The 12,105-nt window shown below is 37.2% G+C and overlaps 1 protein-coding gene across 1 annotated transcript in view; it reads left to right on the forward strand.

Moving 5' to 3' along the window:
- Positions 1–12,105, forward strand: part of LOC101162515 (BMP/retinoic acid-inducible neural-specific protein 3) — a 69,853-nt gene that overhangs the window by 37,305 nt on the left and 20,443 nt on the right. The window contains exons 3-4 of the mRNA XM_023954378.1: positions 2,604–2,794; positions 7,137–7,330. Coding sequence (XP_023810146.1) covers positions 2,604–2,794; positions 7,137–7,330 — 385 coding nt within the window. The remainder of the gene's footprint in view (positions 1–2,603; positions 2,795–7,136; positions 7,331–12,105) is intronic.

The following is a 12,105-nucleotide window of genomic DNA, read 5'->3' on the forward strand; positions in this document are numbered from 1 at the left end:
TTTGTGAAACATATCAGAGGGATTAGATCTAAAAAAAAACTTATTGTGATTAATATGTTTAGGTCTTATAAAACATTAAAGACTAAATCCTAGAACTCATCAGTGGGATTACTCCAAAAATATTTGGCATTTCCCTAAATTTGTGCAACACCAACAGTAAAAATCCTCCTAAAAAACTCAATCCATAAAAAATGGTCTGCGCCCACCTTGCCTGCTTTTGTCGAAATTGGGTAGAGAACGGAATTTCCCAGAGAATTTCACATTAAAAGCTCCAAGCTTCCTCTTCAGTTATAGTAGCACATTATGTGTAACGCATCGGGCACGGCAAATGCCGCCCCCTCTGAAGTGCCGCCCTGGGCGACCGCCCACATCGCCCAAATCAAAAACCGCCACTGCGCAGGAGTGTCTAACAGATTTTCATTTTTCGCCCTCCCCGTAACCTGCAAACTATGCAGGTAGCCTATTAGTACTGTTCATGTTAAATGTGGTGGACATCCTACCAGTATCACCCGAGTACTTACATATCATACTTACAAATCCTGTACGTGCAGCATTTCACGCACTCAGTTAGGAGCCAATAATGACTTGTGTGATGCGTCAAGGTTCCCACATGACAGTACATTATAAATATCTGTAACTTATAGTACAAATATACAAATCTACAATATACTGACCACATGCCACATTCATGAGATGATCGCAGGAGCCTCAAGGGAACAGCAAAACATACCTAAACTCCTCTCAACCCTTGTGCTATCTTAGAAGACCCCACCCTTGCATTGACATGTTATTCCTACCATGACAAAGGTGGATAAAGGTGGAAAGATTTCATGTAATCCATGGACACCAGTGAGGTTCACAAATCATTGAAGATAAAAGGTTCAGCGCACTGTCTAGTGGGTCCAGATGACCCAACTCCCAATGTTAAAGTGCCTAATATAGCACAAGGGTTAAGAAGCAGCGCCTCCTCTCCACAACCCTCTATGGGTCTAGGTAACCCAAAAACCTGCAGCACCTATACAGGGGTTGACCCGTATGCGTCCATGTGATAAGGCTTAAGTCGGTCTGCTTCAATAAAGTAAATTTGCTTTCAGATCAATCAGGTGACTTAGGACTTTTGGCCTCTTTGCCTCTGAAGCCCACAAAGATTTCAGGTAATAATATTAAGTGTAGGCATGTAAACTGACTGAACGAGATTGAAGATGGAAAATCACTGGTTTATGTTTGGGTTCATGTTTTTGTGCTCCTGACATGCGAGCAGAGGCACTGTGCATTTGTTTGCCTGTTTGTCTCCTGAGTGTGTAAGCTCACCACTGTATGTTTTCTGCGCAAAAACATGTGGAACATGCACAATGCAGCCATGCATGTGTATCAGAAAATAATTTACCTCTGGAGGACTTGCCTCTGAAAGAAAAAGAGGGGGGGGGGGGGGGGGGGGGGGGGCAAGACAAATACAAACAGGAATACAAATGGGACAAGAGGCAAGGAAATTCACACAAAGCATTAAATGCATAGTAGAAAAGACATCATTACGTAAAAGAGAATGAATTGTATTTGATTAATTAATGAATTCACTTTATTTAAGACTCAAATGCGGTCCATAAAAGAAGACAGACAGAATGTACAAACAAAACAAAAAAAACAAAACAAAAAAATGGATTACTTTGTGTGTATATTTTAAAATGAATTGTAAAAGGTTTGTTTTTCCTTTTGGTAACTCCTTTCATGGGTTGCCAAAGCAAATCATCTCACCATTCTGACATGTAATTTGGCATCAGTTTTACTGTGGATCCCCTTCCTGACCCAACCCTTTATCCGGTTAAGCAATGAAAAGTGACCCTACTTAAGGCAGTGGTAGTCACAGGCATTCCTTCAATAATGAGCTATTCAAGCCCAACCATGCTCACCTTCTCAGATTAGGCATGTGCTTGGTTGGCTGTAAGAAAATGACTTCTGAAGGTGGTGTATGTATTTTTATTTAATCAATACCACCTGGTAATGAGGTTCCGACGAGCCAGGGAGTGATGCTTTTTTATTAGGGCTGATTGTGGACAGTGTGTCTACAGAGAACACTGCCTGGACAAGTCTCTTCTAAATTCAGAAACTGCAGTTTTTCTTACTGCCCTCTGTAGCTCAACAAGTGAAAATGAAAGCAAACTTTTGTTTCTCTTTTCTAATCACATTTTCTTTTTATTTTCTATTTTATGTGATTATTCCATTCGGCACTACAAAATCCAAGTCCCCTGATTGCTCAAAGTTTCACTGGTTTAACTTTCAACGTAGTTTCAGTGGCCGTATGTTTTGTACATGGAACCTGAAAACAAACGTAAAAACTCGCATAGTGACGGATGAACGTGAGAGTTTTGAACGAGGAAGCTCCAAACCCACATATAAGCATACATAAACTTTTCATTAGAAGGTGTTGCTTGACCTCACGTTGCAGAGGCCATAGCATCAGGTAAACTTAGAGTCTCTGGTAATGTTACACGGGAATAGGGGGGGGGGGGGGGGGGTTGTAGGCTAAGTTTGAAGTTTGAAACCCATAACAGATTTAGTCTACGCATGTCAACAACTTTTTTATTGTCGTCTTTGCTACTTTTCAGGGAGTTTGGAAGATGGAAGGTAAACAATTTAGCAGTGGAAAGAAGAGATTTCTTGGAGTCCCAGTTACCACTGACACCAGAGTTTGTCAGGAATATTCGACTTCTCGGCCGCAGGCCAACAACCCAGATGATCACTGACAATCTGATCAAGAAGTATGGAACCCACTTCCTGTTGTCAGCTACATTGGGAGGTAAGAAAAAAAAATGTCACTAGGGTGTTGTTAAGTTATATTTTGTTGTGCTAAAATGCATAGAGGTTTAGGAAGCTCTTCTTCATATGCAAAAGTCTGGGGAAACTCCATGTACCTTACACTGCAATTCCAACACCGTTAAGCACTTTGTAAACTGTCAAAGTACAAAGGCATTACAATAATGCAAGGCATTTACAATTCTGGGTGACTGATTCTTTCTGCGCCATTTACTTTCAGCTTTTTCCTCCACTCTTCCAGCTTTAAACACATCCATTCTGCAACAACAATGGGGACAAATTCAGATGGCTCTGATTTTTAGAGCAGTTGTCTTTTGATTTCAAACAGATACAGACAGAGGCAACCTTCACAGTTAAAGTGAGAATCCATCAATTTTCCTAAGCGAGATGAAAATTGCTGCTGGCAGATTTTATCAGCTGCAGCTACTGGTAATTAGGTCCAATTCTAGTAGTTTTGCTGAAGCTGTCTCCCTGCTAAGCATCTTCCATCACTATATGATTCTGGTGGAAGATGCAGGAAAAAAAGGGCATTGTTCTGGAGAAGAGCTAGTTAGTTCAAGTGTTATATTGCAATCGCGGAAGGGAAAATGTGCTTCAAGGAATTACCTCTTTCACAGCTGATGTAGGCTTAAGGGCAGTATACGGTTTGGGATGATAAAAGCTGTTCAAATTTGCTCCACCAGGTGTTCCATATGGTAACAGATGGGGTTGGCACATTACAGCAATCTGCACAGAGTAACCGAATAACACAGTGAACAGTGAAACATAATTTTATGCAAAAAAACGGGTACAATTTGCATTTTGTTGATTTATGACTACATAAGAAGCCTTGAAAATATTTGTTCTGCTTGAAAATGAGTGTATTTTTTTACAGGTTTTACAATATATATATATATATATATATATATATATATATATATATATATATATATATATATATATATATAACCGAAAGTTCAATGTAAATCCCTCATGTGTAATATCCTAAAACAAAGCCTGTGTAAGCTATTTAAAACGGTAGCAGTGGTGAGTATATGGATCTACCCTTCCAGGTTGCGGAGCAAATGCAGCTCTCTTTGGCTCTTAGCCAGCGCTTAGTGTTATGAAAAAATAAGAATGAGAAGTTTTCTTTGGGTCTTTGCCAGAGAAGTGCCTTCATAGCTCTGGATAGATTGCTACCACACCCAGAAAACATATGGAGTTAATGAAATTAATAAATAGATTGCAATATTAAGACCGTGCCCCCTCAGCCGCTGGGCGAGGGAAGCAGCAGGCAGAAAAATGGCTCCAAAGCATTAAGACTGCATTATTATGAGAAAGATGATGTGCTGTGTCTTTGGGACTCTCATAGCATCCCGAGACTTATGAGCAGCTAACTGCTACGAATGGCTTCAAATAAGACAAGGCACGGCTTATCCTAATTGTGGTTGATTGGCCTTATGCTTCTGAGATCCCTCTATAGTCTGACCTAGGATAATGGAAAGTTGCGACTCTTCCTTTTTAATAGACGACAGCAAATTCAGTCCTAAAATAAAGTTTTTGGTTTATAAATGCAAACTACTTAAAACATAATTTTAAACATAAACAGAATGTCCTTAAAGTTTTTATTCTAATAATATCTTGATCCATTGTAAATGCGTTCCCAATGGTCTCTTAATTATGATTGTGCTTTTTCAGGAAAATCTATGAATATGAGTCTAGGACACATATTCTAGGACATAGTTTCTGCAGAGTAGAAGTGATTGATTAGAAATTCCCCTCTGAGTTGTGGGTGGGACAGTTTCTTTGTTCACATTCTCCCGCTAGTTTACACCCCCTCACAACCATCACCTAACATTACTAGTGCAACAAAAATGGCAAGCGACATTGGAGCTATCCAGTCATTCAGTTTTGAGCCATATGACAGCTTGGATAAGGAAAACAAAGACGTACATGGATCTATTTGTCTTCAAGTGGGTGTATCGGAATAGAGCAGAAGAGGAAGCTTGTGGTAACTTTTTCAAATGGCATCTTTTTTTCTAATTCACAACGTTTTGGGTAAAGACATTCTCAAATACTCAGAAACTCAAACTTTTGTTGCATTAGGACATGTAACACACATGTTTCTGCACACTTCATTTTGCACAATTCTGCAACAGTTATTTTTGTTGATGTGCCAGTGCTTTTATATTTAGTGTGTTTTTAGCATTTAATCAGTGTTCATTGTTCTAAGCGTTATAATACTGTCCAGCCCATCAACAAATGGGTCAATGTTTCTAGTACGTCATGAACAATTTAAAAAAAATTGCAACCACTTCAATAATTTAGAAAATGTTTTGACTGGCTTGACACTTTAATGACCCTAAAAATGTTAAAAAACAAAAGATGGTTATCTTCTTTTAAAAGAGAAACAGTATAATACAAATGAGACTAAATACAAAATAAATACGAAACACTGCCTTAGTAAATGGTTTTAACAGTTGATGGATAAGAGAAAAATAAGAGATAAAAAACGAATAGATGTAGCTGTTAACTAACCTGAATATGTTCCAAAAAGGTCTTCTCTGACAGCTTGGACTTTGGAATATTTCAGTGTTACTCATGAGGAATTGAGACACACAACCAGTTAAGCACATTAACCAATTAAGCAAAAATATTTGCTTATATCAGTGACAAGAAAATGAATCTTTGAATGATTACAAACAAAAAACATCATTAAATAGTGGTGAACATCTAAAATGAATGATGCTGGCTCAGGAACTTCAAACTTTGATTGCTTAACTTAAAAACAACAAAGCTGAAAATGTGACCAATCTAAGAAGAAAAAGGTGGTAAAAAAAAGAAATGCATATTGATTGACAGGAAACAATGAACTTTAAAAACTGAAGCATAACCGGCTAATAGAAAAAAAAAGACTGCTGATTAAAAAGGAATCACTGGTATGTTCATGGCAGGATTGGGAGAGAGCAGAAACTAAACAAGAAAAATTACCAATGTAACCTAAACCAATAAAGTCATAAAAGTTAACTTAAAACAAGCCATTAAATCAAGATACTTTAAGATTTTTCACTTATTTTTAACCCTATGAAATTCTCGATGATGCATATTTTTGATGGTATGAAAAATTTAAGGGAGATACATGCAACAAAGAAAAAGATGAAGTAAGGTTCAGTCTTACTGGGATGTAATAGCATATAGAGCCACACAATTTGAAAGAAAATACAGAAACCCTATTAGTTATGTGAAATTAGAGCTGAGGTTCACCAAAGTTTTTCAGAATTTTTTTTTTTTTTTTGTCAAACATATTGATGTTTTAAATGTGTTTAAAATCCATCCCTCGTACCTCTAAATCCTTTACCCAAATGTAAGAAAGGTCTTTTTTTAAACAATTTTCTGCCAACACCCCACCTCAATGATTTTGTTGTTGTTGTTGGTTGTCTCTTTAAGCTATGCTTAAAAAGAAAACGTTAGTAAAAGCTGAGATAGCAGCATCTGCTGAACCCAATCTAATTGTTTTGTATTGGTGAAAAAGATCCAAATGTTGTCCATTGAGGAGTTCAGTAAATCACTTGCATATTGGTGAACAAAAATTCAGGTTTGACACAGAAACCTGGTCAATGTAGTGAAGCTAAGTTTATTTATCAAGCTCCAAACCAATTAAAGATATTTGAGTTAAAGGTATTTTCTAGGTCATTTGTGACCTAGAAATTCACTGGTCGGGCCACAAGCTCACTGCTCCGCTCCATTCAGATGGATCCACTTGTAGACAAATAGATTCATGTGCGCCTTTGTTTTTTCTCGTATGAGCTGGCATTTCTACGGCAGAATAGCTCCAACATTGCTCACCATGTTTTGTTGTACCGACAATGGTAGGTTGGAGGTGTGGTGGGCTGAAAGCTCACGGGAGAGCATGTAAACGGAGAGCTCTCAGTAATGAATGATGGACCAATTGCACCAACCGTCTCACTCACAATTCAGAAGCAGGGAATTACTGCCGCCCTGCAGACATTTTGTTTTACAACACAACACAGGCTCTTTGATTGTGGCTGAAAACGGCAAAATCAGAATGAAAAAAAAAAACACTTGGAACATTTAAAAGTAACTCAAAAGATAATCTGAGTGGGTATTTAAAGGTAAAAAAATACCTAAAAAACAAATGCTATAAAATTGTGACCTAAATTTTGAAGTCTTCATGTATTTATTTATTTCAAAAACAACATTAAAGAAAAATTGAGCATATAAATGTACTGGCAACAAGTCACTTAAAAGAAATGTGCAAGCCAAATGTAACTACAGCCTTATTTTAATCAAACAATGATGGACCCATTTCTTGTTTAACTGTGCAGGAGAAGAAGCCTTAACAATATTTGTCGACAAGCGGAAGCTGAGTAAAAAAGCTCCAGAGGTGAGTGATTACTCAGGCAACTCCTCCGCCGTGACCCTGGAAGCTCTGCACCAGCTGGCTGCATCCTACTTCATCGACAGGGAAAGCACTCTGCGCAAGCTGCACCACATCCAGATTGCCTCCACTGCCATCAAGGTAATGCCTCTGAATTTTCTGTTCAGACTTCTCGAAGCGCAATCAAGTGCAGTGATTAATAACCATTTCACACTGTTTGACCTTCAGTAAATCATCCATTATATCATCCTGCTCTACATCATAATGCAAACACAGACAGGTGGTGGTCTACTTTGCACAGAAAATGTCATGTCACCACTTTTTTTTGATTAAAACATACTCCTAAAAACATACATTTACAAACAAAACGTTTATTTATTTTTCTAAACAAGCAATTAGATATCGCAAAAAACATATCCAATATGTTGCTGTTGAGCAAAAAAAAGATTGAAAGTTATTTGACAACTCACAACTGAAGAAATAACGTTAAAATTGTTTTTAAAATAATGTAAAAACTCAACTAAAATGAAACAATGAATGACATATTCAAGAAAAACAAATCTTGTCTGCATATGTAGTAGAAAACAAATGTTGATAACACTTAATGAGTCAATAAACCTACATGTTCATGAAAAGGAATATTTCAAGGTCATAAAATTACAATTTTCTTCTCCTAATTAAACCCTAAAAAAATAAAATAGAGGATTATGTTCTTTATTAGCGTGCTTGTGTTAAGATTGGATCTTCAGCTGCCGTGAGCACATCTATGCTGCAGCGAGCACTGTGATTAGCACATATGGTGGGGGGAAGATAAATGAGTCCTGTGAAACACGGTGGGTGACAGCTTCCTGCCTCTGGTTGTCACCTTTAGGTGGCATGGGGGTAATAAGGTGGCAGAGAAGAGGACGAGCATTCTCAGTGCCTTTTCGACTTCTTGAGAAGTGTGAGGTTTGTGTAGCTTTCATTGTTGAATCAGTATCCCTATACTAATACCATCGCACTACATTCTGTTTGTTTTGGGGGATTGAATGCTGCAGCCCAGGCGGCCAAAGCGGTAGATGCTTCCGTCTGTTCCACCGAAATTAAGGATTTTTTTGTAGCAACAGACAAGGAAGAGTGGAGGTGAGAATGTGCGTTCATGCGCCAAAGGCTGTCATTTGGTGTGACTGACAGGTGGGAAGAGACTCACCCTTCATCAGGGGGGAAAGTGAGTGAAAGGAGAGACAGATTCACCCTCAGACACACATTCTTTCCACAAAGCGATGACCCGCAGAGTAACAGAACAGATTGCACCCCTGCATGAATTTGAAATCAAACGAGTTTAGGAATGAATGAGCAAGGTTGCTGATCCAGTACCCCCGAGCTGTCACTATCCAAAGGGAAAAATGAAGGTCATTTAGAAGACAAAGCTGAGTTTTTTCTGTGATGTATTGAAGGGATTTACATTTCCTTTAAAGAGTGAGAACACAGAGCAGAGCCTGTTTGTTTGTACAATGAGTGATGACTGCAGTACATTTGAGAGTAGAGGCTTTTTGTTGCACTTACATAATTTCCTATTCTGAGGCATTATTTATGTAGCGACTTTTTTCCAAACACAGTGATCAACATAGTGGCAGACTTGACTGAGGAAACAGCAGAAGCTTCTGATCTCAAGTTATCTTCTTGTAGACAAAGGATGGCTTAGTCAAACTCTTATAATAGCAAATGCACTTTGTTAACTCACTAGGGAGGTGCATCTTCCCCTTTACCGTGAGTCAGTAGGCATCTCTAAATGGTCCACTAATTGATACACAAAAGATTTAACTAACTCTGTGGTGATATGATAGAGTCCAATTATTTGACCTAAATGAATATAGATATATATTTTTCATTTGGCATTCAAAATATAAATGACAATGCCTGACTTTTTTTTTTGGGACTTTTTATTTCAAGCAACAAAAACAAAATGTCTATCTATAGCTTCAAACATTAAAACTCATGCATTTTGGGTCTTTTAGACTGTTTTGTTCTTATAATATCTCTGTTGTTAGGGGGCTATAAGCTAGCAGGAGAGCGTGTAAACAGATGGATGAGGGGAAATGGGGCAGGCTTACTCCATCCCAACAGAGACAAATTTTAATGAACTACTGCTGGTTTGCAGAAACGGTTGTTTGTTTGTTTTTGTTTTTTGGCTAGAAAGGAAATATGCATAGTTAAAAAATCCAGTGGTAAGGCTTGTACAATAGATCAAGAGGTGATTGGAGTGGAACTTTAACATGCAAAGCTTATGTGGAGAAGCTAAGGGCTGTCAATGTTAGCAACCCCCAGAGCACAATGGTCTGAAGAAGGGGAAAAGCATACCACACACTGATGGAGAGGAATGAGTTGTAAAATGCCTGAGAAACACTAAAGTGAAAATGGAAATTGTCAAAAAGGAGAATATAGAAATAAATGTTTTTGTCAGTTTTAATTACCACAATTTGCTCCATATCAGTTCTTAAGTTTTCCAAAATCTACAAGATTGCAATACTGGAGAGGTAATATCTCTCATTAATCTTTGCTTCAGGCGTAGTATTTACGTCAATAGAAAAGATGCACTCTCATTGCTTTTAGTGATTTATATGTATCCTTGTTGCGATAATAGGTGTAGCTACTTGTGCATAACGTCATGGGGTGAACACTTGCCTTTCAGACATGTTAAATGAAGATGCAAAAACAGCTGCCATAAACCTTTTTCAGGTTTTATTAATCACATCGCGTGTGCTACCTCAATCTATTTGCATCTAGTCCTCCCACATTGAGGCATGATCTGCTAGAAACCCCACATATGTTGAATGGATTTTGCAGTGATCTGCCTGTTTAACAGACACAATCCACGACCCATTTTGATGTGTTTGTTATCAACTTTCTACACATTTTACACACCCAAACCTATAGAAATGACACTCTTGATGTCTGTGCCTTTGTAGTCAGTAAGACTTATAGTAATAGTAATGGTGAGCATGTCAATCTACCTTTCCAACCGTTTAATTCTTAACAACACATCATCGGCATTAACAACACATCATGCATTTTTTTTTTCAAGATTTAGAATTAGCTTGTAGGCTTGGTTATCTCAGTTGGGTGCCAGTGGTTAAAACTGGTTCAGATCCAGAATAGCAATAATTGTGACATTTAGAGAATTGGGATAGATGCAGTGATTCCCTTTTCAGGTTTCACAGAATTTCCAGTTATCTTGGGTCTAAAACAATTTAGTATCATTACTGGCTAAAAAGAGCTGCTTGGTAGTGTAGTGGTGTAGAGGTTAGCACTTTTGCTTCACAGTGAAAAGGCTGAGACTTTTCTGTGTGTAGTTTGCATGTTCTTCTAGAGCATGTGTGGGTTTTCTCTGGGCACTTTGGCTTCTTCCGACAGTCCATAAACATGCTTCATATAGGTTAATTTGTCTCTCGAAATGGCGTATAGGTGTGAGTAGACACACAGACTGGCAGGTGTAAAACTGCCAATAGTAGCTGAGATAGGCTCCAGCAACCCCGTCACCCCAAAAATGATTAAGCAGGTTCAGAAAATGGATGCTTTTTGGGGAAAAAAATTAACTGTATGAAGTATTTCTGGTTAATTTTATTATTATAATAATAATAATTACAATTATAAGTATAATTATAATAATAATAATTATTATTCATTTAATTATTATTATTATTTATTTTATTTCTGTTTATTAAAAGTTCTTGGGGAAAAGGACTATGATTAATTGACAGGGACATTTAAAACTCCCAGTAATGTCCTAAAAATTGAAAATGATTTGAACCAAAATGCTTTTTCTCTAGTTAAAACACTTTAAATCTTGTAGATGTAACTGTTAGTCAAACGTTCATCAAAGTATCTTAGCAGAAACACCAAAGTTAACCGTATTTTTTACAACAATAAAATTTTAAAAAAAGGAGATTTGGGAGGGAAAATGTAGTGCATAGTGCTGGATGCTAAGCAACAAATTATATGTAGGTGTTAAACTAACTATTTTAAATGTCTATCTTTATTTATCATGTCTGTTTTAGGCTATTTCTTCATATCAAAATGGCATGAAATAAAGAAAGAATGCTAATTTTGACCTCTACACTTTCGTGACACTCCCACTTAATACAGAATATTGGGTCAAAGAGTCAATGTGCAGCTTGTTTTTAGAAAAGGATTAGATTTGAATCAGACATTTCTTCACAAAAACATATGTAGACATCTGTAGACAAAACATGCAATTATATTAGATAGTCATTTAGTAGGAAAATACACATTTTATGGTCACACAATGTGAACAACAAAGTCTAACGTTTGATTCTGTTCATTATAGCCAAATGAAGTGAACATTTTACTTTCCATTTCTACTCACATGCATCGAGTCATTTATTAATCACAATCTACCAAATACCAACATTTGATTGTTTCTTTTGTTTTTTAAGCTCTCTGCCTTCTTTAAAAACTTGGCAAACATTTAAATGCAAATACCTCTTTTAGGAAGCGTCTGCATCTATCAATTGATTATGATGCAAAGGGAAATCAGGCACATGAACATGCATAAAATTTCAAGCTGAGATTTGGTAAAAGCAGAAAAAATAAGTATGCACGGTTCCATGTAAAGCCGATTAGAAGATGCAGCGTGCTTGTTTCTGCGTCTGTGTTTCCACAATTGCACTCATGACTTCTCGCAGTTTTATGTATGTGGCTGTTAAACTATAAAAATATTTTGTAAAGAAAGACACCAAACAGTAAAATAAATTTGTCATTTCACCTCTATCTCATAAAGGTGGTTCATAATGTCCTAATAAGTATTTTTGCAATACAAAAATGTATCAATAGTGAGTAGCAGCTTGTAAGCAAAACGGAAATTGAATGTTCTGCTCATCACTCAGTGTATTTGCCTTATGGCTTATCATATGGCA

This window comes from Oryzias latipes, chromosome 4 (assembly GCF_002234675.1).
Source record: "Oryzias latipes chromosome 4, ASM223467v1".
NCBI lineage: Eukaryota > Metazoa > Chordata > Actinopteri > Beloniformes > Adrianichthyidae > Oryzias > Oryzias latipes.